The 26,190-nt window shown below is 42.7% G+C and overlaps 1 protein-coding gene across 1 annotated transcript in view; it reads left to right on the top strand.

Annotated features, from left to right (window-relative positions):
• Positions 1 to 326: 326 nt before the first annotated feature.
• TSPAN15 (tetraspanin 15) overlaps positions 327 to 26,190 on the top strand; it is a 32,814-nt gene continuing 6,950 nt past the window's right edge. Inside the window, exons 1-5 of the mRNA XM_075934942.1 lie at positions 327 to 497; positions 11,798 to 11,983; positions 17,275 to 17,349; positions 22,962 to 23,057; positions 25,329 to 25,445. Of these exons, the coding sequence (XP_075791057.1) occupies positions 402 to 497; positions 11,798 to 11,983; positions 17,275 to 17,349; positions 22,962 to 23,057; positions 25,329 to 25,445 (570 nt within the window). The 5' untranslated portion in view covers positions 327 to 401. The remainder of the gene's footprint in view (positions 498 to 11,797; positions 11,984 to 17,274; positions 17,350 to 22,961; positions 23,058 to 25,328; positions 25,446 to 26,190) is intronic.

A 26,190-nucleotide genomic window follows, 5' to 3' on the forward strand; every position in this document is an offset into this window, starting at 1 on the left:
CTCCCAGGCTTCTGTCTGGTGCGCAGCTGGAAAAGTCAGAAAATACCGGACATTGCACATGTCTGCTATTTTCTGTTTTTTTTTTTTACCGGACAGAGTGTGCAAATAGCAGCCTGAGTAGTACAATACCGGGCACCTGGCAACCCTAGGTGTCAGGGCGCTGAGGGGTGACACTGAGGGCGAAGGTGGGCTGTACAGCACCATGGTTCACAAAACTGGAGGGGTGTTGGGGAAATTCGGGGGGGGGGGCGCACACCCCCATGGGGCGGGGTAGGGAAATCCCTGCCCAGTGCTGCGTCAGGCCGCTGCCGGCTGGGTGCTGCTCGCGGTCTGTGCTACAGGTGGCGGCGGGAGCAGCAGGAAGCGGGGCGGGCCGGGGCAGAGCCCAGCCGCGGAGCAGGATGGCGGCCGGGGACTCGGAAAACGTCCGCTACTGTGCGCGCTTCTCCTACCTCTGCCTCAAGTTCACCCTCATCACCTACTCCACGCTCTTCTGGGTGAGGAGGCGCCCGCGGCTGCCGGGCCCGCAGCCCCGCAAGGGGGGGGGCTTGCCCCGCCCGCCCCAGGGCCGGAGGCGGCTGGGATACCGCGCCCGGGGATGTTGCGCGGGGAGGCGCCGCCCTGCAGCCCCTGGCGGCGCGCCCACCTCCCGCCGGGCAAGCACCAGAGCTGCCCGCGAGGCAGAGCTCTCGGGGGGACTCTTGGGTGATCCTGGGCGTGGAGGTGCGTCCCGCGGGCTCATCTCCTGCGCTGCCCCGTCAAGTGCGGGAGGAGGCCAGGAACATCCCCCTCCTCAGGGCGCTACACCGGGGCCTGGGCTGGGCATGAAAGTATTTTGTGTCTGCCCCAGACGGGCCTTCGGGGGGTCCCGCTTGTCTCCTCTGGGATGCGGCTTTGTGGTTCTCGTGGGTCATGATGAACTGGTTTGGGCTCTTAGTGACTTCCATTGGCAGTTAGCATGGCAGTCAGCTGTGTACTACACTGTAACAATACAAAACATTGCTCTGTCTCACTCCTATGGGGGTATAACAGCTAAGACGGGGAAAGGCTTCACCCACTAGAAAACCAGTTGTTTTTGTGTCCAGTTAAGGCATTTCAATTTTAAGCTTGTGGGGCTGTTCAGTGATGTTTTATCTGTCTTTGCTGTGGCTTTTAACAGAGGTAGGTGCAATGTTGTTTGTCTTTTACTGATTTTCCTAGGAAAGGAAAGTCTCTACTGTGTGGTATTTCTACCACTGTGCAAAGCAGTAGACCAGCTCCCTTAGGGTATGTCTACACAACAGTGTTATTTCAGAATAACTGACGTTATTGTGAAATAACAAAGCCGGTTACACAGCAAGCCGTTATTTCAAAATAATGGCGAGCTGGAGGACTTATTTCTCTGATTCCTGTAACCCTCATTTTACAAGGAGTGAGGGAAGTGGAGGAAAAGTGTTCTTCCTTCAACTTCCTGCTGTGTAGACAGCGCCAAAAGCCGAATTTAGCTATTTCAACTTCAGCTACGCAATTGATGTAGTTGAAGTTGCATAGCTTATTCTTGTCAAAGGAAGGTATTGAGGCCTACCCAGAATATGTCAAATGAGCACCAGTTTAATTGTAAATGTAAAGGAAAGGCAGCATTGTGAGATACAGGAGATAAAAATAAAAACAAAATTTGATTGGATGACCAATAACCCCGCTTTTAGGGAAGTAAGTAACTCAGACAGCAGTATGCAATAAAGTGCTGATTACCCCAAATGGAGCAGACGAAAGTTTTTGTAAGGGCAGAATGAGACAACAAAAATCTAACGTCAGCAATTGTCAGGCGAGTAGAGGAGTACCAAAATACCGAAACAGGGTATATAAGGTTGGCTGAAACAGACCAAGAGTGGACGAGTTGCGACTCCAAAAAGCTAGGTCTGATCAACCAGGGCTCCCTCCCCGGCGCTGAATCTCGCTGCCGCACATAAGCTCCAAAAGGGGAACAACACTGGTCGTAAGTTGCAACGAAAAATCCAAAGAAAGGAAAAACATAAAGAAAAGAATATCTCCTGAATCTAAACAATGCTTCTATGTTTCTTAATGTGAGTATTATATATTTGTTAACTCCATAAATTGTTTAAAGGTAAATCAGGAGGGTATATCTGTAGGAGAAGTTATTATTTATGGTTTTTTTAACTACTGTTTTTCTACTTTTTCTTTGAATATTCTATTCTTAAAAGAATAAAAAATAGTGAATTGATTTAAATGGAAAATTAATTATAAAGTAAATAGAAAAAATAAAAAATCTTTGTTTGACCCTAAAAAGAAGTATTCCTCTGTCTGTGGTTTCAAATCCTTTAAAGAACCAAACCCGGTTACCGAAAAGTCTGACTTTTACCCTGCTGTGTAGACGTGCCCTAAGTGCTTAAGAAAATTGCTCAGGCTTGCTAGGTGAAGAAAAAATAGTCATAAGCTTCTGTTGAAAGAGACATCACCCAAGCTGTTATACCTCAAATATGACTTACATGTCTGTCCTCAAAAGTGGCAACATCACCTTTAATAGGCACCCTGAGAATGAAAATGATGATCAGAGGTTAACACTCAGTAAGCCAAAAAGGAAAAAGAAAACAAAAAATTAGCTAATTTCCATTTTTAGGTTGTCAAGTTTTAGTTTTACTGTTTTACCATTTGCAGTTCAGGGACATTTCACATATGTTAATATTTCAGATTCCTAGATGAGTTTTGTTTCTCTGTCTTAAAAAACCTCCAAGTTTAAGGTTATTGAATTTCTTGTTTTGGAGAGCTAAGAAGTTTTCCTAATAGGGATAGATTTTTAAGGTAAGGTGTTTTGTTTTTAAAGCATGAGCGGGGAGAACATGTTACTTTGGGTTTTTGAGTCTTCATAATGTACCTTTTTAGGTTTTGTTTTGAAAAAAGCAACTACAATTTGAGGAATGACTGAAAATCAAAACTTAACCCATATTATCTTTAGTTTAGACTTTTTTATAATAGGTATCTTTTAGCCTTTTTTTATTATTTTCTATTTTAATAGAAAATTAAACTTTTCTCCTTCTTGGACCCCTACTTTCACTCCAGCAACCAGTCCATAAGTAGAATTTTCTGCAAAAAGATTGCCAGGTCAACCAACAGTAATTATAGCTTTTCCACGTTAGGATACTTTTCCCAATAATAACATTTTACTGATTTTGTTCTGTTGTTCTGTGTTCAAAAGGTTTCTAGTAATTTGATTTATACACAGGTATGCCTTCCATTCTTCCTTAAAAGCCACGTAATTTTTTTGGGCTGTAAGCAGATTTTCTGCAAAGGCACCTTTGTATCTAATTTAATTATCCACTCTTTTGTTTGGTGTGGTAGACTTTTTTTAATGTGGCATAATACAACTGAATAACAGAGAAGTCCTCCTTAGTATTACAGAGTACCGGCAAAGTAGCTTTCAAACACCTTACATGTAGTCTTTATATGTAATTCTCCCCTTTCTTCTTCTTGGATTTTCAACCAGGAAAGAATACTAAACTTGTTCCTCCTGTCATATATCAAAATACATATAAGGCTACATGTCTAACACTTTGGAATAGCTATTAAAAATAAATTAGATATAATGTTTTGGTAAGTATTATAAACTAAAATTCCTAATGTTCATGTGAACTAAGATTAGTTTATGTGAGTGGATTTTGCGAACATATAGTTTACAAGACACTCCTGAAGAGACAGAATTTAAATATGTATATTAATGGAGGAAAGTTTATACACACTGTATCTTCTTTTAAATAACTTCTTGTCACCTGAGCACAAAGACCAGGCAGGTTGTACCATACCATACCGCTTCATCCTCAACAAAATTACAGCAAATATTCCAGAAATGAAAAGAAGAAAAACTATAAATAACAGACTTGCAAATATAGTATTCCCAAGGCTTCTATATTTTAGTGACCCTTTCATTTTATTTATATAACTTTATTTATATCTAAACTCTTTAATCTATTAAACAGGCGATTTAGAACTTGAAAATGGGGCAGAGGGCACAATGAAAGAACTGTTGGAAGAAAAGATGGGGGCTGATGGCATTTGTTCTTGCAGAGAGCTTCCTTTGTTAGTATAATTGAATTCATTCACACTTTGAACCTATGATGTATTCTTTGAAATATGTTGTAAGCTTGATTCTCTTTAAATTCTGCTTTCTCCCAATCAAGTGATATAGTGTTCCTTACTTATCCAAATGTGTAATAAGTTCCCAAGGCTGAATTTTTAATCCTGTTATGCTGACAATAGTCCCCCACTGACATCTATCTGTAAGAGCAAAGTTTTGTTCTATACAGTGAACATCCCTTCTAGCTTGTGAAGGAATTTCAATATGTTATACTTGCTTAAAATTTTTGTTGACTGTACTAACTACTCTGTACTTTCCCCTCCTGTTATTACATCTTGTTTTGTACTAAGCACATTCACCCTCCCATTTACTTCCACATGTGCATTTGACACATCTGTTTAGTTAAACTCATTTTTGCTTCTTGTCAACATTATTGAAGATACACACACAAAATAGATTAAAAATAGTCTGAAAAAACTTGTTTTGGCTGTCAAAATGAATAAATGTGTTGCAAGGTCCTGTCACTGCTTAGGTTTCAACTGGGCATATAGAATTCTGTTTAAAATGTTAGATTTTCTGGATAACAGATTTCTAACACTTACAGCTAAAGAGGTAGTAGTATAATTTCTCTCTTCAGTATAAAAAGTATTTATGCCATGCTAGCCATAATAATGTTATCAATGCACATCTCGCCTGCATTGTAGGTTGGCTTGTAGTAAGGTTTGTAACAATAGTGGGTGTGATGTAAACATAAAATATTTTACAACACTGTTAGACTTGAATTTATCTTTGAAATTTTCTTCAAACATGAATACAAAGCTTCAAAAAGCTGTTTTTCCAGAGTTTCTAGCCAATAATGTTTTTTAAAAAAAACTGATTGCCCACATTCACATTATCGAGGTGAAAATAACTAATATTGAGTAGTCACAGAATTAGATGACTCGCTTAAACTTTTTTGTATGTGAATGAAATTGTAAATTTTGTTCTGGGACCAGTTGTTAAAAATCTACTTTTTCTTCTGCTTGGGAAAGTGACTCCACCCGTTTCCACACACACAATAATACAGAGGCTGTTCCTATCATTTGGTGATATATATTCAGTTAATACAAATCAAGGCACATCTGGTATAATAAAATATGAATTACCAAATTTAAATTCAGTTCTGAAGTATACAGAATGCAAAATATACTTATGTCTTTATGGTTATCCGTGTGTTCTTTTGGACTTCAGTAGCAGCTGGAAGGAGGAAAAGGATCAACATTAGCAGGAAAGAATGAGCAGGAGGGGCTAACAACCTTTCCCAAATTGTTACATCTTGGTTGAGGCAAAGTAATGATGCTGTTGTTTTTAGCCATCTAGGCTGTGAGTTTTGTTTTTTGATTATTTTAAATATAGTAGAAATAATGAGTACAGTAATAAAGCTGATTTATTATGCACGTTTTACAACAAATTATTTCTCTGGTGTGTCAGAGAAATGCCCAGGCGGACAAGTTTATACAAGTAATGACATTGCTGGATGTCACCTTCTACATTTTGATCTGTATATTAATGCTAATCTAGGATTTTAAAAAATCATATTTCAAAAATTTACAAGTTAATCTAAATATAATGCACAAGGATTTTTAATAATGCGTCTGTTTTTTATTCTGGAATTCCCGCTACTCAAAAAAGTCTTTATAATACAGTATGGAATATGTGTGTTTTGCATGACGGTACAGGGTAAATGTTTTATTAGCATGATTGTGGGAAACTTGCATTCCTTCTAAATGGCAGAGCTACAAATGAGTGCCAATAAATGCTTTTTAGCTCCCACATGATAAATTTTCAATTTTTTCAAATTTTGCAGAATAAATATTTTAGAAATGTTCTACAGAGTTTAAGTTTTAATGGGACCAAGTTTGTAATACTTTATCTGACAAGCACTACTACAGGTTGAACCTCTCTAGTCTGGCACCCTTGAGACCTGACTGTTGCTAAACCAGAGAATTTGCTGAACTGTGGAGGTCAATATTGTCTAGCAGCATTATCAACACTTCCACTGCTTACTGGGGTCTTACAAGACATTTAGGGGTAAATTAAAGCTAAATAATAGAGACAGGACTGGTGGCTTTAAACAAACTTTATGGGATTATGGGAAAATTGGCCACACTCATGATAAGTGGACATCCAGCTAACTAAAATCATGCCAGACCATGGCTATTGCTAGACCAGAGAATGCCAGACTAGAGATTTTCAACCTTTACCTTGAAGTGCGAAATGCTGGAACCTTCCAGAATGAGAAGTAAGTGCTGTATGACCTGTTAGAAATCTCAGACTATCCCTTGAGGTATAGTTCACATTTTGACTCCTACTGGATCTGAGACGCATCTTAAACCTGTCATTTTCACAACACTGAATGGTGTCCATTCTGGTTCTCAGTGAGGCCAGTGTAACCATTTCGGGAGTGGGATGAAAGGAAGCATTTGTGTGGTATGTTGATTTAATAAAGGAAAATAACTGAAACTTCTAAATTTGGAATATCTGAAATAGTCTGGGAGGGGCTGGGTGGGCAAGAGTGCAGGATTAAGTAGACAAAAGTGCATTGTGTGTTGTATGGTTCTGCTGTTAATTAGTTAGGTATCATCACCAGATATGAAAAGTCTGATATATTATTGCTGCCAGACAATTCTTTAGATGTAGTTTGGTTTGTAAATATGGATCAATAATTCAAGAAAAAAAGCTTCAGAGGGGTAGCCAAGTTAGTCTGTAACTAGAAAAACATTAAAAAAAAAAGAATAATCTAGTAGCACCTTAAAGACTAACAAAACATGGAGATGGTATCAAGAGCTTTCATGGGTTTTGCCCACGAAAGCTCACAATACCATCTACATGTTTTGTTAGTCTTTAAGGTGCTACTAGATTATTCATTGTTTTTTCAAGAAAAAAAAAAATCTCTCAACAGAATTTGCTAGTGTTAAAACAATAAACTTCTGAAAACTAGGGTATTCAAATGTGAGTTTCCACAAATAAACTTAACTCTGACTCATATTCCCACCACTTTGCACACCCTTGTATAAATTATATACTTGCTTGACAAGTATTTCAGCTATTAGGCAAATCAAACCCTCAAAACTTGCTGGTTTGATTAGATGTTGACAGCTGAGGACATCTTAAACACTGTATACCAAGGATGGGCAAGATATGGCCTGTGAGCTGGATGCAGCCTGCCAAGCCATTTGATCCAGCCTGCGGCAGCCCCACCTCCAGGTCAATCGGGATGGGGAAGTGCATGAAGTCATTCACTGTTCAAAGCAGCTGGTGGCTCTTCTCCTCCCCCTTGCCAGGAGCATGTGTCACTTAGAGGGAGCCACCAGCTGTTTTGAACAGTGAATGACTTTGCGCACTCCCCCACCCCCAGATCTCGATTGGATTGGGGACGGGAGTGCACGACGTTTCCTCCTACTGCCAGGGGTGCGCGACACCAGTGGGAACCGCCAGCTGTTCAAAGCAACTGGTGGTTCCCTTAGGGGCCATGCACCCCTGGCTGGGTTTGGGGGGGGGGAGGTGAGAGATTTTGTGCACTCTCCTGCCCCCAGGCAAATGGGGCCTGGAGATATGGGTTGATTTAGTTGGGATTGGTCCTGCCTAGAGCAGGAGGCTGGACTTGATGACCTTTTGAGGTCTCTTCCAGCTCTGTGGTTCTAAGATTCTATGATATGAGTGGGGGAGAAGTCTCCTCTCCCTGCCATGGACACACAGTGCCTGGAGAGAACCACCCTTTCTATCTAAGGTCTCGCCCATTCCACGTAAGGATGTGCCTTTTCTGACAGTGGTCTTGGCCCACGACCACCACATAAAATGGTGAAGTGGTCCCCTTGGAAAAATTATTGCCCATTCCTGCTGTATACTACAGGGTCTTGTGTGTAGTTGCTTGTGGTAGTGTGTATTAAATTCTACCAACCAGCTTTTCTTAGGAGAGTATACCAAGGCTGTGTCTACATTGGCACCCTTTTCCGAAAAAGGGATGCTAATGAGACAAGTCGGAATTGCAAATGCTGCGGGGGATTTAAATATCCCCCACGGCATTTGCATGAACATGGCTGCTGCTTTTTTCCGGCTCGGGGCTTTGCCGGAGAAAAGCGCCAGTCTAGACGGGATCTTTCAGAAAATAAAGCCTTTTCCGGAAGATCCCTTATTCCTCTTAAAATCAGGATTTACCATATTTTACTCTGGAGTAGATTTTATTGTTGAGATTTAAGTCCCTGAAAATTGGAGTTTGTAATGGAAAAACTGACACAGTCCTAACAGAGGTGCTGTAAGAGGCTTTCGTATGGTCAGCATGTAAAGTAGGCATTTGAAAACATGGCAAATCTAAAAGTGCTGATTTAATCAAATTCAGATTTAAACCTATGTAGCAGCACCATGTAATAGAAAAAGCTTATTTGATAAAAGATTATTAGTTATATTAATATTTATGCTATAATGGCCGAAAAGCTTGCAATTTTTCCAGTAAGTTGGTGTTCAAGATTATTGGTGAGACACTGTTAAAGGAGAGAAGTTGAAAAAACATATGTAATTGTATTCAAGTGTTGAGAGACTAATTTTAAATAAACACAGGACTGATAAATTGTGTGTTCTGTTATTGGCTTTTAGCAAACTATTTTCCCATTTTTATAAACTGCAATAACCTCAAAGCATTAGTTAGTATAAACTTTTTCCTAGAATAAGATTAAAAATGCTATATTGCATAGTAATTCTTTTAAAATTAATGAACTTTGCAAATCTTCTAATATACATTTGCTGTTACAAGGTTTATTACAGGTTCTTTGAATTGTTTGTTAATTTTCCTAAGTTTCATATAAGCTAGAGTAATATGAATTATCATAATCATTTATAACAGATAAGTCAAAACATTTTACTTTTTGAAAGCTAAATTAACATTAGAGATCAGCCTTCTAAAGATGTAAAAGCAATTAAAAATAGCTACAGTAGAAAAAGGCTCTTAAGGTAAATACTAAGCTGAATAAGCATTGCCTGTCTTTTCTCTTCTCTTCTGTGAGTCATAAACTGCCTGATACAATAGGTACTCTGAATTGGGGGAAGGGTGTTAGACTGAATTCAGTATGATTGAATCAGTTATTTATTAGCTCAATTCAACAATACAGTGATAAGTGTTAATGCATACATAGAAAAAGACACTAGTGTCAAGTACACCACTACAAGGTTGAGAACACTGTGTCGGATTCTCTAGAGACATCTTTATTGTGTACCTCCCCCTTCCCCTCCCCCTTACCCAAATTCCATTGAGTCATCACAGTGTATCCCGTCCCAAATTAGCTCCGGTCTTCCTCGCACCGGCTGGTCGTGCCTCGGAGGCACTAGGGGGTGCGGGGTAGGGGGACTCGGGCCCACCCACTCTCCGGAGTCCCAACCCAGAGCCCTAAGGCAGGGAGAGTGCTCCCTGTCCAGCAGGTGGGGTAGTAACCCCTAAACTCACCCGCTCTCGGGTTCTGCAGCCCCGCCCTGGGTCACTTCCTACTCTGTCACCTCAGCCCCTTCATCCCCCCAGTGGTCCTGGGGTCCGAGTCACCTCACTCGGTGTCAGGTCTCTGCTCCCTCGGGTTCCTGTCCCGGCTCCTGTGAGGACCTTCTCCCCCACTCCAGCGTCCCCGGGTCTACTTTTCAGTGTCCTGCCGTCTCAGCATGTGGCGTCATTGTTCAGTGTCGACAAGCTGTTGCGCTTGGCTCTGACGTCCTCACCCGGTGACCCAGGGTCAAGTTGCACAGCGTTGACGTCATCCACATGCGCCACCTGGCTCGCCTCCCTGGCATTCTCAGCGCCGGAGTCTGGTTGGGTTTGGGTGTCCCCTTCCCTTGGATCCTGCGTGGTTGCTCTGGTGGCTTTCCCATGGTCATCCCCGCCCGGGAGTCCCTTCTCCTGGGGAACCCCCTATCTCCCCTTGCGTGCGGGGTTGCTGCACCCTGCCACACACCATCTATAGAAGTGTTGTGTGGGTGAGATTTGCTGTGGCAGCAAGAAGTTCAAGAACTTGCAAAGATCTTGGAAGTTACATAAGATTATTGACTATGTCTACATCACAGACCTTACAGTGGAACAGCTGTATCACTGCAGCTGTGTCCCTGTAAGGTCTCTCATGCAACTGCTCTTTGCCAAGCTCTTCTGTTGGCAGAATTAAAACACCACCAACAAGTGGCGGTAGCTACTTTGGAGGAAGAGTATTTCCTGCCAATGTAGTGCTGCCTACAACAAACACTTGTATCAGGCCTTGTCTGCATTGGCATGTTTTGTCGCCAAAAACTGCCTTTTGTTGACAAAACAGTGAGAGCATACACACTACAATGCAACTTTTGTTAGGAAAAACACTCAGTTTTGGTGACAAAAAAATTCCATCCCTGCAAGAGACTTTTGTCTTTTGCCCTCCCTTTATTGTCGACAAAAAGCCAGTGTGGACTCTGCTGTTTGTTTCGTTGAGAGAACTGGCTTCCATCAGTATCCCACAATGCCTGCCCTGATGGTTGTGCTCATTGTTTTGTGATCTCTGCTGTTCCAGGAAGTTTGACAGCTGAGTGAACTGCACCCTTTGGGGAATAAACAAAAACAGAAAATCATTAGAATGCTCCTGTTCTTGAGAGACTGCTTTTGACATTCCTCAGCATGGAGAGCTCACAGAGCTACTGGTGATGTTGCTCCCAGCAGCTGAGAATGCCTTCCCTCACTGCACTGTGGAGTGCACAATGCTTTGCTCTATCTGATGACAGGGGAGCTACCAATGTAGCAAGGAAATGTCAACAATGGGATGCAGAAAAAACAGTTTGACCATTTTTCACTTTTGCATGTCAATAGCACTTTTTTGTCACCAAACCTTCCCAGTGTAGATAGCCTCAGTCATGGGTGCATTTTTTCACACTGACAGACAAAAGCATTACTGACAAAAGTGCTAGTGTAGATATAACTTAAGAAGAGTAATAAAAGCTGTGATCAAATACATGTGTTCATAGATAAAGAGTCCATATGCAATCACCTTGTAGAAAAATTGAATTGGCAGGAGCTCCAATAAATATTTTAAATCAGCTTTTCATAATAATTCTATTGCTATGAAGTGATGGCAAACAATTAACTATGTACAAGCCATTTTGAACTTATTGCTTGCAATGTACTTTAATTTGGGGGTTATGTGATATACAAAGAGAACATTATATTAGGTAAATTTAGAGACCAGTTTTTTCCCTTAATCTAGTACATAGTAATTGTAGCGGTAAACAATTAGTGAAAATACTTGTATATATCAGATAGTGAAAAAGACAAATTAATACAATTACAGGCAGTCCCCTGGTTACGTACAAGATAGGGACTGTAGGTTTGTTCTTAAGTTGAATTTGTATGTAAGTCAGAACTGGTACATATTGTAGGGGAAACTCTAGCCAAACATTTCTCCAGAGCTCAGTTTTATTCTCCCACACCTCACTTCCCTCAGTCCTTTATTCTCAAGTTGAGGTGTCTGCTGAGAAAAGCCGCTCCGCGTCTCCCTGGTCTGCTGGGGGCGGGGGGAGGGAGCGCTAGCTTTGCGTCTCCCTGGTCTGCTGGGGGGAAGCAGCTAGTGCGGGGTTGCCTCACCCCGTTTGTAAGTAGGGATCCGATGTAAGTCGGATCCATGTAACCTGGGGACTGCCTGTAATCAAATTACACCTATTTAAGAAAAAACAACCATTTTTCTTTTTTCATTTCAGCTGATAGGGGCACTTGTTCTTGCTGTTGGAATTTATGCTGAAGTTGAAAGACAGAAGTATAAAACCCTTGAAAGTGCCTTTCTAGCCCCAGCAATTATTCTAATACTCTTGGGCATTGTAATGTTTCTTGTATCCTTCGTGGGTGTATTGGCTTCTTTAAGGGACAACATATGCCTTCTTCAAGCAGTAAGTACTCTCGTTTTTTTTATGAGGCGTTATATAGTTTTTATATTTGTAAATATTACTTGACCTCAACCCCCGTAAGTGTTGCACCATGAATCTTTTAGAACATTGTATAAAACACAATATTTTTCCTCTTCTTCAATTCAATAACAGAGAGAAACTATGTATAGCAAGGCTGTTACACTCAACTCTTAAGAAGCAATAAAATAAACTCACTTTTCTTTCTTCAATTAAACATAAAATTGTAATATTCAAATGAATATTTCATTGCATGGATACCTTTGTAATGAGTCATTTGGATTAATATTTAATGTGTACAAATTAGGGATGTAAGAGAGTAGTCGACTAGTGATGCGACTAGTTACTTCCTCCCCCCTTGCTGCCCCTATCAGAGAGAGGCAGCAAAGGGGGGAGCAGGAGCCGGTGCTGGGGGGAGCTGGCTTAAAAGCCGGTTCCCCCCAGCACCTTCTCTGTAAGGGCAGGGGAGGTAGAGGCACAGCGGGAAATGGTGCGAGTGGAGACTGAAGCAGTTTCCGCTCGCGCTGCTTCTGCTGTGATTCTGCTTTTGACATGTACAAGAGCCACAGTGGAAGTTTCCTCTGCCCTACCCCTGCCCTGCGAGCAGTAAGCCACTTAGAAAAGTGCCGCATGCTCCTAGCAGCATGGAGGAAACTTTGTGCGCTCCTCCACCTCCAACCTCTGATTGGCCTGGGGGCAGAGGACACTTCATGCGCTCCTCCTGCCCCCAGGCTAATCAGGGCTTAAGGGCGGTGGAGCATGTGAAGTCTCCTCCTGCCCTGCCAGAAGCGCAAGGCACTTTGAAGAGGCCCTGGCCAGAAAATATTGCCCGCCCCTGCTCTAGTACATGTCAAGCCCTGAGGGGTTTCTGCTTTTGAACTGTAGCAAGAGCCTCGTAGTCTTCTTGCTACAGTTCAAAGATGGAGGTGCTCTTATAGACTAATGGAATAGTCAATGGAAATCCCATAGACTATGCGATTAGTTAATTAATCTAAATTTAACATCCCTCATACAAATGTGATTTTCACAAGTGCTCAGCATTGGTCCAGCTATATTGCTGCTGAGATATTATTGACTTCTGTGGGTGCAGAGTTCAGCCAATTTTGAGCATTTTTAAAAATCTTGTCCTAGTACCGTAAGTGAACAAATGATGAGCAAATAAATGTCAAATATGTAAAGATTAGGTTGTTTACTTCAAGTAGAGTAAATATGATAAATACTTGCAATATTTTCTAATTAGTAGTAAGGTAATAAGATTCCCATCATCATAGTATCTGGACTCATTTTATATATCTTGAGATTAGAACCAAACATCTTCTAAAAACAAAGAACATATTCTTTGCAGACCTTTGTAGCAATAAACTGAGTGAGCTATGTCAGATTACAGTTGTAAAGAAACTGTTTTAAGAGACTCCAGGGCTTACAACTAGAAAAAAGCTAAAGAAAGGGATACATGTCACACTTTAAAAGCCAGTGAATGCTTGGTGGTATCTAATTCTAGAGGGTTCACCACTATGAATGCTCTCCTTCAAACTTGTATGAGCTTCACTCTTGAAAGAGATAGCCAAAGCCTTATTTCTGTGTGTTTTTGTTGTTAAACAAAAACCATAACACCTGGGAGAATAATCAGTCTTTGGTGAGATAACTAGAACCTATGTAATGAAGGGATTTACAGCTAATATCCCAAATTATGACTAGGCAACCAAAATGGATTGCAGTGGCTGAAAGTTACATTTAGCCTTGGATACACTGTGTGCCATTTGTCTAGTCTGATGGTAGCAAAGGCATGTATTGTGGCGAGGACTGCATTTGAGAGGAACCTGCACAATCTCTTAGGCAGTTGAAAAAGAAAGAAAAAAAATACCTGGCCAGTGCTGCTATCTGAACAAAGAAGCTTGAAACTGTGAACAACTTTTATAGCCGAATTTTGCAGTGGTTCTCAAACTGTGGATTGGGACCCCAAAGTGGATTGCAAGCCCATTTTAATGGGGTCATCAGAGCTGGCTTAGAATTGCTGGGGATTGGGTCTTCAGGATTCTGCTCCTCCTACGGAGATCATGTTTTGTTTTCAGGATAGGACTGCAGGGCAATGAAGTTTGAGAACCTCTGGATTAAGGCATTAACTGAGGGGTAGTGGTCAGGAGAAGCATTCTGAGGAGATGGCAGCCTCAGATTGAGTCTAAACAAGTTGGCTTGCATTCAAATTTCAGTCTACCATTCATTGGAGAAACAGGGGAATGGTTCTATGGGCTACAATGAGAAGATGTACAACTGTGTAATCAGTATATTGGTGACATTTTAGCACATAGTTCCTCAGAATCTTAGAGCTGAGATGGAAACAGCAGTAATCTAGTATTTCTCTACTATTTCTGTGAAAGAATGAGTAGCTATTTGAGGGGAATTTCGTTCACCCTGCCCAGTGTTGTGCTCATAAACAGCATACAAACATAATTATTATTCACCTGCCAAATTTTAAGTTTATGGAATAGTTAAATGTGATTCATATCGTAGGCTAAAATGATGGGTGACTGCAGTTTTTAAAAGTTCACTGGAAATTGACTCGGAAGGCATTGAACTCTGGGCCATATAGATACAGAGAAAACGGCTGAGAATATGAGGTTGTGTGATCATAGTCTCTAATTATACAGCTGTATTGCTTCCCATTCTATGGCAGGAAACCTTACCATTCTTGCTGTTGCTTGTGGATTTGAACAATGAAGGCTCTTGGTGGTTTTTTCTTAGACTAATTCTGTCTCTAGCAAGGAAAGGACTTGAAACTACAGGCAGTCCCCGGGTTACGTACAAGATAGGGACTGCAGGTTTGTTCTTAAGTTGAATCTGTATGTAAGTCGGAACTGGCATCCAGACCGCCAGTTCTGACTTACATACAGAATCAACTTAAGAACCCCAAGCGTCCCCAAGTCAGCTGCTGCTGAAACTGATCAGCAGCTGATTCCAGGAAGCCCGGGGCAGAGCAACTGTGCCTCGGGCTTCCTGTAGTCAGTGCTGGTCAGTTTCAACAGTGGCTAAATCAGGATGCCTGGGGCAGAGCAGCTGGGGTGCTGCTGGGTTGCTCCAGTAGCGCCGCTCCTCGGCACTACTGGACCAACCCAGCAGCACCCCATCTGCTCTGCCCCAGGCGTCCTGATTCAGCCGCTGCTGAAACTGACCAGCAGCGGCTGAATCAGGACCAGAGCAGCTGGGGTGCTCCTGGGTTGGACCAGTAGCGCCCAGAGCGGCGCTGCGGGACCAACCGGCAGCACCCCAGCTGCTCTGCCACAGGCATCCAGAGAAAAGCCTAGTCTGCTGGGGGGGGAGGGGCGTACTAGCTGTGCCCCCCCCCCACCCCAGCAGACCAGGAAGACACGGGCGGCGGACCGAGACGCACCGCGGTCCCGCCGCCTGGGTCCTCCGCGGCTTTGCTCCCAGTCTCCCTGGTCTGCTGGTCTCCAGCAGACCAGGGAGACGGGGAGCAAAGCCTCTGAGGATGCCGGCAGCAGGACAGCCGCGGGGCGTCTGGGCTGTCCCGCTGCCGGCTTCCCCCGCGGCTTTGCAAAGCCGTGGGGAAGCCGGCAGCGGAGCAGCCCAGGTGCGCCTAGGGTGCCCCGCTGCCCGAGCCCCCCCCCCCCACCTCGGCTTTGCAAAGCCGCGGGGAAGCCGGCAGCGGAGCAGTCCAGGCGCGCCTGGGGTGCCCCGCTGCCCAAGCCCCCCCCTCGGCTTTGCAAAGCTGCGGGGAAGCCGGCAGCGGAGCAGTCCAGGCACGCCTGGGGTGACCTGCTGCCCGAGCCCCCCCCGCAGCTTTGCAAAGCCGCGGGGAAGCCGGCAGCGGAGCAGTCCAGGCGCGCCTGGGGTGCCCCGCTGCCCAAGCCCCCCCCCTTGGCTTTGCAAAGCCGCGGGGAAGCCGGCAGCGGAGCAGTCCAGGCGCGCCTGGGGTGACCCGCTGCCCGAGCCCCCCCCGCAGCTTTGCAAAGCCGCGGGGAAGCCGGCAGCGGAGCAGTCCAGGCGCGCCTGGGCTGCCTCGCTGCCTGAGGCCCCCCCCTCCCCCCCACAGCTTTGCAAAGCCGCGGGGAAGCCGGCAGCGGAGCAGTCCAGGCGCGCCTGGGGTGCCCCGCTGCCCAAGCCCCCCCCCTTGGCTTTGCAAAGCCGCGGGGAAGCCGGCAGCGGAGCAGTCCAGGCGCGCCTGGGGTGACCCGCTGCCCGAGCCCCCCCGCGGCTTTGCAAAGCCGCAGGGGGGGGCTCGGGCAGCGAGGCAGCCCAGGCGCGCCTGGACTGCTCCGCTGCCGGCTTCCCCGCGACTTTGCAAAGCCGCGGGGGGGCGGGTGGGGGGACTCGGGCAGCCCAGGCGCCCCTGGGCTGCCCGAGCCCCTCCGCGGCTTTGCTCTGCGTCTTCCTGGTCTGCAGACCAGGGAGACGCAGAGAAAGCCCCAGAGTACACGGGCGGCAGGACCACGAGGTCCCGCAGTCCGTGTACTCTGGGGCAGCCCCGTTTGTATCTGCGGATCCGACGTAAGTCGGATCCGCGTAAGTCGGGGACTGCCTGTACAGTGGTTCCTGGTTATTCACAATAGTCTGAATAAACTCAGTTTACTAATGTGCACAGTGTGCAGTGTTTTCTTCTGGCCTTGTTTACTCTTGGTATGTGCATGTGTTCGCAAATGACACATTGTGTTTTCCTGTTTGGGGATTGGGAAAGGAAGGAATAGATCAGAAGCAGGAAGGAAAACATTTCTGATGCGCTAGTCACATAGCACAGCACTAATTTTTGCTCTCATGTTTTGGAAAAAAGGAATTGTGGTGGTGGTGGTGAACGTCTGACCCTCTCAAAATTTGGCTGACTTTGAATATTACTGATCTTTTCAGGAAGCATACAAACATAATATTATGTATTTTTAGCAGTTCATTAATATGCTATTACAAGAGCTACAATAGTGATATGGAGAGTGGAAGAGGTATTTTGGCATGATAAATGCAATGTGAATGTTAAAAAAGTTATGTTAATTTTAGTTGAGTTGAAAACAGGAAAATAAATCAGTATTTCCAAATCAAAAAAGGTTCAGTTAGTAACATGGAGAAAAGGATCTCTTAAACCACAAACAGTTTATATCTATAAACTTATTCCGTGATAACCTTGATTTTTTTCCTGTTATCTTTCAAAAGTACATGGAGATTTAGAAAATTGTTCAGTATGTTGTAGGTTAAGTAGAATAATTGAAGGAAAAACAGAGGAAAATTGCTTCTAAGCTTATTTAGGTGTTTTTTGCCATTACATTTTGCAGTTCATGTACATCCTTGGTATTTGTCTCTTCATTGAATTGATTGGAGGAGTTGTGGCACTGATCTTCAGAAATCAGGTGAGCTAAATTAATTTACATTTTTATTCCTTAGTAATGTTATGTACTGTATGCAAATTTGTGGCTACAGCTATTTAGAGGGTAAAAGTATTTAACTTGTCATGTGAACACTAAAAGGTAAGGGACTAAAGATACAGGTTTTTAAGTTTTTTTCAAATTAGTTGGAAAAAAGAAATTGTCATAGTTAGTGCAGCTTGTCTTGAGACCTAAGAATAAGAAAAAAGATTGTGTGTATGGTTTGTTAGTAAGGATCTGCACTATGTGCAGAACCGGTTTATAAAACCTGTCTGTATTATAATATTCTTTTCTTTATTTTACTTCCCATTTTACCTCCCTTAGCTGCTTTCTGAAAGTTTTCACTGTTCAGGGAGACTTGGTCACTTTTGGGTCAACAATCTATTTTGCATTTCATTTTCATCTTGTTCATGAATATTAGTTCAGTAGTGCTTTCATTATCTCAGTTGTTATTAGGTCAGAGTGTCTTTCTTTCAATAACAAAATTACTTTGCTCAGACAGACCAGATCAAGCAAACACATTACATGCTGATTAAATTGAATAATGGACTAATTCATCTATGTGTGTGTGTTTTTCTGGTAATATAGTGAGTGCTCTTTTTGTTAAAGTTTTAGGACATAAGTATGTATGCCATGTTAAGTAGCAGAAGTATATACACATCTATTTTTATATTGGCAAAATCAGTAAGAACATTCAGAAGGAAAAAAGGAACAAAAAATAAAGGGTCACCCACCAATGCCTTACATCACTCTCTTCTAAAATGTGTTCTTATGGATAGCTTTCAAACACATTGTTTTTAAATGAGAAATCTTGCCATTGTATTTCTCACCTTTGTTTTGAAACAAGCTTTCCCTTTCTCCAGGACTGCTCTTTCCTCTTGATGCTACTGTGAAGTTCTGAAATTGAATTTGAACATCAAAAGATGGGTTATCTTCACTTTTAAAAGTTGTAATTAATGGCGACAGTAATGTATACTTCATATTGTGCAAATTATTCTTCTAGATTCCATTTAAAGTGAGAAACTAGACATCAGAATGCAACCCATTAAATGCATGTACTGTATCAGAATCAAAATGAGTGGACATTATAGTAAATAGAAAATTTGATTCATGGTTAATAAAACATCTGAGTGCGGGGAAGGGTTGCTGTTGATTTTCATAAAGTATAGGTACAAATGGTCATTCCTGTAACTCTCCCCTCACCGCTTTTTTTTTTCTGTTGAATTAGTTAGCTGTTTCAGCAGAGAGATTAATAACTGAAAGGATTTGGGGGCTGTACTACTCGCTTTTAGAGTTGGTGGAGTGCTTGGCGTCAATTGTTTAAGGATCAGGATATAATTTTAAGGATCAGGATGTAATTTTAAACTTCTTGCTCCCTTCAGTAATACACTGAATTTCATAGAATTATAGAATACTAGGACTGGAAGGGACCTCAAGAGGTCATCGAGTCCAGTCCCCTGCCCTTGTGGCAGGACCAAATACTGTCTAGACCATCCCTGATAGACATTTATTTAACCTACTCTTAAATATCTCCAGAGATGGAGATTCCACAACCTCCCTGGGCAATTTATTCCAGTGTTTGACCACCCTGACAGTAAGGAACTTTTTCCTAATGTCCAACCTAAATCTCCCTTGCTGAAGTTTAAGCCCATTGCTTCTGGTTCTATCCTCAGAGGCCAAGATGAACAAGTTTTCTCCCTCCTCCTTATGACACCCTTTTAGATACCTGAAAACTGCTATTATGTCCCCCTTCAGTCTTCTCTTTTCTAAACTAAACAAACCAATTCTTTCAGCCTTCCTTCATAGGTCATATTATCTATACCTTTAATCATTCTTGTTGCTCTTCTCTGGACCCTCTCCAATTTCTCCACATCCTTCTTGAAATACGGTGCCCAGAACTGGACACAATACTCCAACTGAGGCCTAACCAGCGCAGAATAGAGCGGAAGAATGACTTCTCTTGTCTTGCTCACAACACACCTGTTAATGCACCCCAGAATCATGTTTGCTTTTTTTTGCAACAGCATCACACTGCTGACTCATATTCAGCTTGTGGTCCACTATAACCCCTAGTTCCCTTTCTGCAGGACTCCTTCCTAGACAGTCGTTTCCCATTCTGTATGTGTGAAACTGATTGTTCCTTCCTAAGTGGAGCACTTTGCATTTGTCTTTATTAAAATTCATCCTGTTTACCTCAGACCATTTCTCCAATTTGTCCAGATCATTTTGAATTATGACCCTATCCTCCAGAGCAGTTGCAACCACTCCCAGCTTGGTATCATCTGCAAAGTTAATAAGCCAATTCTAAATCGTTGATGAAGATATTCAAGAGAAGTGGTCCCAAAACAGAAACCCTACTTGTTATACCTTTCCAGCAGGATTGTGAACCATTAATAACTACTCTCTGAGTACGGTTATCCAGCCAGTTATGCACCCATCTTTTAGTAGCCCCATCTAAGTTGTATTTGCCTAATTTATTGATAAGAATATAATGCGAGACCGTATCAAACGCCTTACTAAAGTCTAGGTATACCACATCCACCACTTCTCCCTTATCCACAAGACTCATTATCCTATCAAAGAAAGCTATCAGATTGGTTTGACATGGTTTGTTCTTTTCAAATCCATGCTGGGTGTTCCCTATCATCTTGCCACCTTCCAAGTGTTTACAGATTTCCTTAATTACTTGTTCCATTATCTTCCCTGGCACAGCAGTTAAACTGACTGGTCTGTAGTTTCCTGGGTTGTTCTTGTTTCCCTTTTGTATAGATGGGCACAATATTTGCTCTTTTCCAGTCTTCTTGAATTTCTCCTGTCTCCCATGATTTTCCAAAGATGATAGCGAGAGGCTCAGATACTTCCTCTATCAGCTCCTTGAGTATTTTAGGATGCATTTAATCAGGCCCTGGTGACTTGCAGGCATCTAACTTTTCTAGGTGATTTTTAACTTGTTTTTTTTTATTGTATCTTCTAAACCTACCCCCTTCCCACTAGCATTCACTATGTTAGGCATTCCTTCAGACTTCTCGGTGAAGAGCGAAACAATGAAGTCATTAAGCATCTCTGCCATTTCCAAGTTTCCTGTTACTGTTTCTCCCTCCTCACTGACCAGTGGGCCTACCCTGTCCTTGGTCTTCCTCTTGCTTCTAATGTATTTATAAAAAGTCTTCTTGTTTCCCTTTATTCCTGTAACTAGTTTGAGCTCATTTTGTGCCTTTGCCTTTCTGCTCTTGCCCCTGCATTCCTGTGTTGTTTGCCTATATTCATCCTTTGTAATTTGTCCTACTTTCCATTTTTTATAGGACTCCTTTTTATTTTTAGATCATGCAAGATCTTGTGGTTAAGCCAAAGAGGTCTTTTGCCATATTTTCTATCTTTCTGATGCAGCGGAATAGCTTGCTTTTGGGCCCTTAATAATGTCCCTTTGAAAAACTGCCAACTCTCTTCAGTTGTTTTTCCCCTCAGTCTTGATTCCCATGGGACCTTACCTATCAGCTCTCTGAGCTTACCAAAATCCGCCTTCCTGAAATCCATTGTCTCTATTTTGCTGTTCTCCCTTCTACCCTTCCTTAGAATTGTGAACTCTATGATTTCTTGATCACTTTCACCCAAGCTGCCTTCCACTTTCAAATTCTAAACCCTATGGCTACGTCTACACTGGCCCCTTTTTCGGAAGGGGCATGTTAATTTCAGCGATCGCAATAGGGAAATCCGCGGGGGATTTAAATATCCCCCGCGGCATTTAAATAAAAATGTCCGCTGCTTATTCAAAGTAGGAATAAGATCCTCCGGAAAAGGGCGCTTTTTCCGGAGGATCGGGGCCAGTGTAGACGCTCTTTTCCGGCTTTTCTAAAAGCCGGAAAAAAGCGGCGGACATTTTTATTTAAATGCCGCGGGGGATATTTAAATCCCCCGCGGATTTCCCTATTGCGATCGCTGAAATTAACATGCCCCTTCCGGAAAAGGGGCCAGTGTAGACATAGCCTATTTGTTAGGATCAAATCTAGATGCTGTTGTTTTGCATAAGTCACTTCCCTCTGAAAACTAAAAAGTTATGTTGCTTATCTTTGAGTCATGCTTGCTTACTTACTTATAGTATTTTGACATGGCACTTGTTTACCATCCTTTATCTTCCATAACAGAGGACATATCAGTTATGTATTTATATAATAGCTGCATAAGAACATAACAATGACTATACTGGGTCAGAGTAAAGGTCCATCTAGCCCATTGTTCTGTCTTCCAACAGTGGCCAATGCCAGGTGCCCCAGAGGGAATGAACTGAACAGGAAATCTTCAAGTGACACACCCTTTGTCACTCATTCCCAGCTTTTGACAAACAGAGTCTAGAGAAACCATTCCAACCCATCCTGGCTAATAGCCATTGATGGACTGAGCCTCCATGAAGTTCTAGTCTTCACAACATCTTCTGGCAAGGAGTTGACTGCATTGCATGAAGAAGAACTTCCTTTAATTTGTTTTAAACTGCTACATATTAATTTCATTTGGTGACCCCTGGGTTTTGTGTTATAGTAACAAGTAAATAACGTTTCCTTATTCACTTTCTCCGTACCAGACATGATTTTATAGATCTCTGTCGTACAGTTGACTCTTTTCTAAGCTGAAAAGTCCCAGTCTTATTAATCTCTCCTCGTATGGCAGCTATTCCACACCCCTAATCATTTTTGTTGACCTTTTCTGAACTTTTTCCAATGCCAAGATATCTTTTTTGAGATAAAGTAACCACATCTTCATGCAGTATTCAAGATGTGGGCAGACCATAGATTTATATAGAGGCAATAAGATATTCTCTGTCTTACTCTCTATTCCTTTCTTAATGGTTCCTAACATTCTGTTTGATTTTTTGACTGTTGCTGCACACTGAGTCGATGTTTTCAGAGAATTATCCACAATGACTCGAAGATCTCTCTCTTGAATGGTAACAGTTAATTTAGTCCCCATCATTTTATATGTATAGTTGGGATTATGTTTCCCAATATGAATTACTTTGCATTTATCAACATTAAAATTCTTCTGCCACTTTGTTGCCCAGACATCTAGTTTTGGGTGATCTTTTTGGAGCTCTTCTCAGTCGGCTTTGGACGTAACTATGTTGAGCAGTTTTGTATCATCTGCAAATTCTGCCATCTCACTTTTTACCCCCTTTTTCAAGATCATTTATGACTATGTTAAATAGCTATCTCTCTCCATTTTGAAAACGTACCATTTATTCCTATCCTTTGTTTTCTATCTTTTAACCGGTTATCCATCCATGAAAGGACCTTCCCACTTATCACGTGATACCTTATTTTGCTTAAGGTCCTTTGCTGAGGAACCTTGTCAAAGACTTTCTGGAAATTTAAGTACACTATTTCCACTGGATCCCCTTGTCCACATACTTGTTGACCCCCTCAAAGAATACTAGTAGATTGATGAGGCATGATTTCTCTTTACAGAAATCATGTTGACTTTTCTTCAAAAGAAGATAAGTTCATCTATGAGTCTCACAATTCTGATCTTTATTATGTAGGTGTTGAGTCTTAAATATCATTGTAGACTATGTAAGTGACACATTTTATTTTGCTTTTGTCCCCTAGACAATTGATTTTTTAAATGACAATATCCGAAGAGGAATTCAGAATTACTATGATGATCTGGACTTCAAAAACATAATGGATTTTGTTCAGAAGCAGGTTTGTTTTTATGGGAGGGTTTACTTAAAACGAATGTTACAATGGAACATGAGGTAACCCTCTGAATGTTACATACAAGAATAAGTATTATGGAGTTTATTGTTCAATTGGTGTGTTGATCTAACTCCCATTAACAGGGGGAACAGATTCCCTTTGGTGAACTGGAGAATCAGATTTGGTGCTAGCAGGGATCTTATGGAATTCTAGTTGGCCTTTAAAGCCCTTTTCTCCGCATAGGTGTGAGGAGTGCAGACTGCAACTTTTACGCCTTTGAATGTGAATCTGGGCCTAAGGATTCAAATCCTGCTGAAGACAATGCAAAGATTAAGTGAGGACCAAAGCCTATTGCAGTTAAAGCTATGAAGTATTTTACTTTAAAAAAAATCTCATTTATTCCTGAAATGCTAACTGAAGGAAGTAGATCTGTTACTGATATTCAGAAATTATCTTGAGTATAGCTGACCAATATTGAATAGCATATGGAGTTGACTCATGGCCTTTTTAAAAGCTGCTGTGTTAAAATATTTATTGGATTATTTAAGAATTCTCTCACATAATTTTGAAGAAATAGAAAGTGTTCAGATATTTGAAAAGGAGCCTATACAACTTATAGCTGTGCTAAACACTTTTAAATAGACAACATATTGAAGTTGTGTCCTGCTCTTCAGGACCAGGATTCTTTAGATATTTTAATATTCTCTCTGTTTTGAGTGGTACTGTGATATAAGCATATGCATACACTCACATACCTGCTAATCAAAACAAAGCTGATAGTCACATGTTATTTCCAGTTTCAACACTACCCCTTAATGGCATATTTACATTAATAGCAAACTGATTCTTTCAGTTTAACTTTTCCTTCCTGGTCAGTCGAATAGAAGCTTTTCTTTGGATACACTTTTATAGACAAAATATAGTATTGAACTATCTCAACAAACATAATTTTGAGAGATTTTCCTCTTTCATTTTGCCTCTAATCCTTTGGTTTTACTGGTTTCTATAAAAGATGTTTGAGCTTTTAACTTGAAATGTTGTATCTGATTGGACACATTTTAAATCTAATTTTTCATTTCACTGCTGCATACTTTATTTGTGGATTTGACTATAATTTTAGATCATGCTCTTTTATAACTGTTGCTAATGAATGTATGGTATGATAAACAGACTCCATAATAGCTGCTGCCTCTTGCCTCCCTTATACAGTAAACTTCCGATAATCCGGCACCTTTAGGACCCAGGGGGTGCCGGATTATCAGATATGTCGGACTATCAGAAGGAGGGGCTATGAGGGGTCTGGAGTGGGGTGGGAGGGGATGCCACCCCAGACCTCTCATAGCCCCCCCTTACGATAGTCTCGCTCTGCCCCAGGCGTCCCTGATTCAGCCGCTGCTGGTCAGTTTCAGCAGCAGCTGAATCGGGGATGCCTGCAATAGAACAGCTGGGGTGCTGTGGGGTTGGTCTCGTAGCGCCGAGGGGCGGTGCTACGAGACCAACCCCTCAGCACCCCAGCTGTTCTATTGCAGGCATCCCCGATTCAGCCTGCTGCTGAAACTGACGCTGCTGGTCAGTTTCAGCAGCGACTGAATCCCGTGGCCTGGGGCAAAGTAGCTGGGGTGCTGCCGGGTTGGTCCCGTAGCGCCGCCCCTCGGCGCTGCGGGACCAACCCAGCAGCACCCCAGCTGCTCTGCCCCATAGGTCCCCAAGTCAGCCGCTGCTGAAACAGATCAGCGGCTGACTCCAGGAAGCCCCGGGCAGAGAAGCTCTGCCCCGGGCTTCCTGGAATCAGCCGCTGATCTGTTTCAGCAGCGGCTGAATCGGGGACCCCTGGGGCACAGCCGCTGGGGTCCTGCCGGGTTGGTCCCGCAGCACCGTCCTTTGGCGCTGCGGGACCAACCTGGCAGCACTCCAGCTGCTCTGCCCCAGGTGTCCCCAAGAGCAGCTGGGGTGCTGCCGGGTTGGTCCCGCAGCCCCGAGGGGCAGCGCTACGAGACCAACCCAGCAGCACCCCAGCTGCTCTGCTCCCGGCTTCCCCGATTCAGCTGCTGGTCAGTTTCAGCAGCAGCTAAATGGGGGAAGCCTGTCTGTCTGCCCCAGCACTTCCGGGTTCCTGATGGTGCCGGACCATCAGGAGCATTGGATGCCGGACTAATGGAGTTTTACTGTACTTGAGCTTTCTTAAAATGAATTCCTTTCTATATTTGATTAATTCTTCAATTATTAGAAAACTATTAGAATTTTAAAAATTAAAACAGCATATTTTTCTTTTTTAAGTTTAAGTGTTGTGGTGGGGAAGATTTTAAAGATTGGTCACAGAATCCATACCATGAGTGTTCTGCACCAGGGCCATTAGCCTGTGGAGTGCCTTATACTTGTTGTATCAGAAATAAGGTATGTATAATCTACTTGATCTAATTATTTTAACTGTTTTTCATTAAATTTCAATGATTCACAGAAAAATAACTATCCAAAATTGTTCATCAGTCTCTTAAAGAACTGTTCATCAGTTAAGAATCTTGGGATGTATGGGTATGTCTACACTACCCTCCTAGTTCGAACTAGGAGGGTAATGTATGCATACCGCACTTGCTAATGAAGCCCGGGATTTGAATTTCCCGGGCTTCATTAGCATAAGCGGGGAGCCGCCATTTTTAAATCCCCGCTGCTTCGAACCCCGTGCAGCGCGGCTACACGGGGCTCGAACTAGGTAGTTCGGACTAGGGTGCCTATTCCGAACTACCGGTACACCTCGTTTCACGAGGAGTAATGGTAGTTCGGAATAGGAACCTAGTCCGAACTACCTAGTTCGAGCCCCGTGTAGCCGCGCTGCACGGGGTTCGAAGCAGCGGGGATTTAAAAATGGCGGCTCCCCGCTTATGCTAATGAAGCCCGGGAAATTCAAATCCCGGGCTTCATTAGCAAGTGCGGTATGCATACATTACCCCGCTAGTTCGAACTAGCGGGGTAGTGTAGACATACCCTATGTCTGTTAATGAAGCAGAAAGGAACAGATTTTGATAGTTGCTAGGTTTTAATGCGAAGCAAACATAGCTTCCCCAAGGTTGTTTTGGGACCCAATATATTATATAGAAATCCCACCTGAAGTGGAAACTTTAGATCTATGACATTGGAGAAC

The sequence above is a fragment of the Pelodiscus sinensis genome, chromosome 8 (assembly GCF_049634645.1).
Source record: "Pelodiscus sinensis isolate JC-2024 chromosome 8, ASM4963464v1, whole genome shotgun sequence".
Classification (NCBI taxonomy): domain Eukaryota; kingdom Metazoa; phylum Chordata; order Testudines; family Trionychidae; genus Pelodiscus; species Pelodiscus sinensis.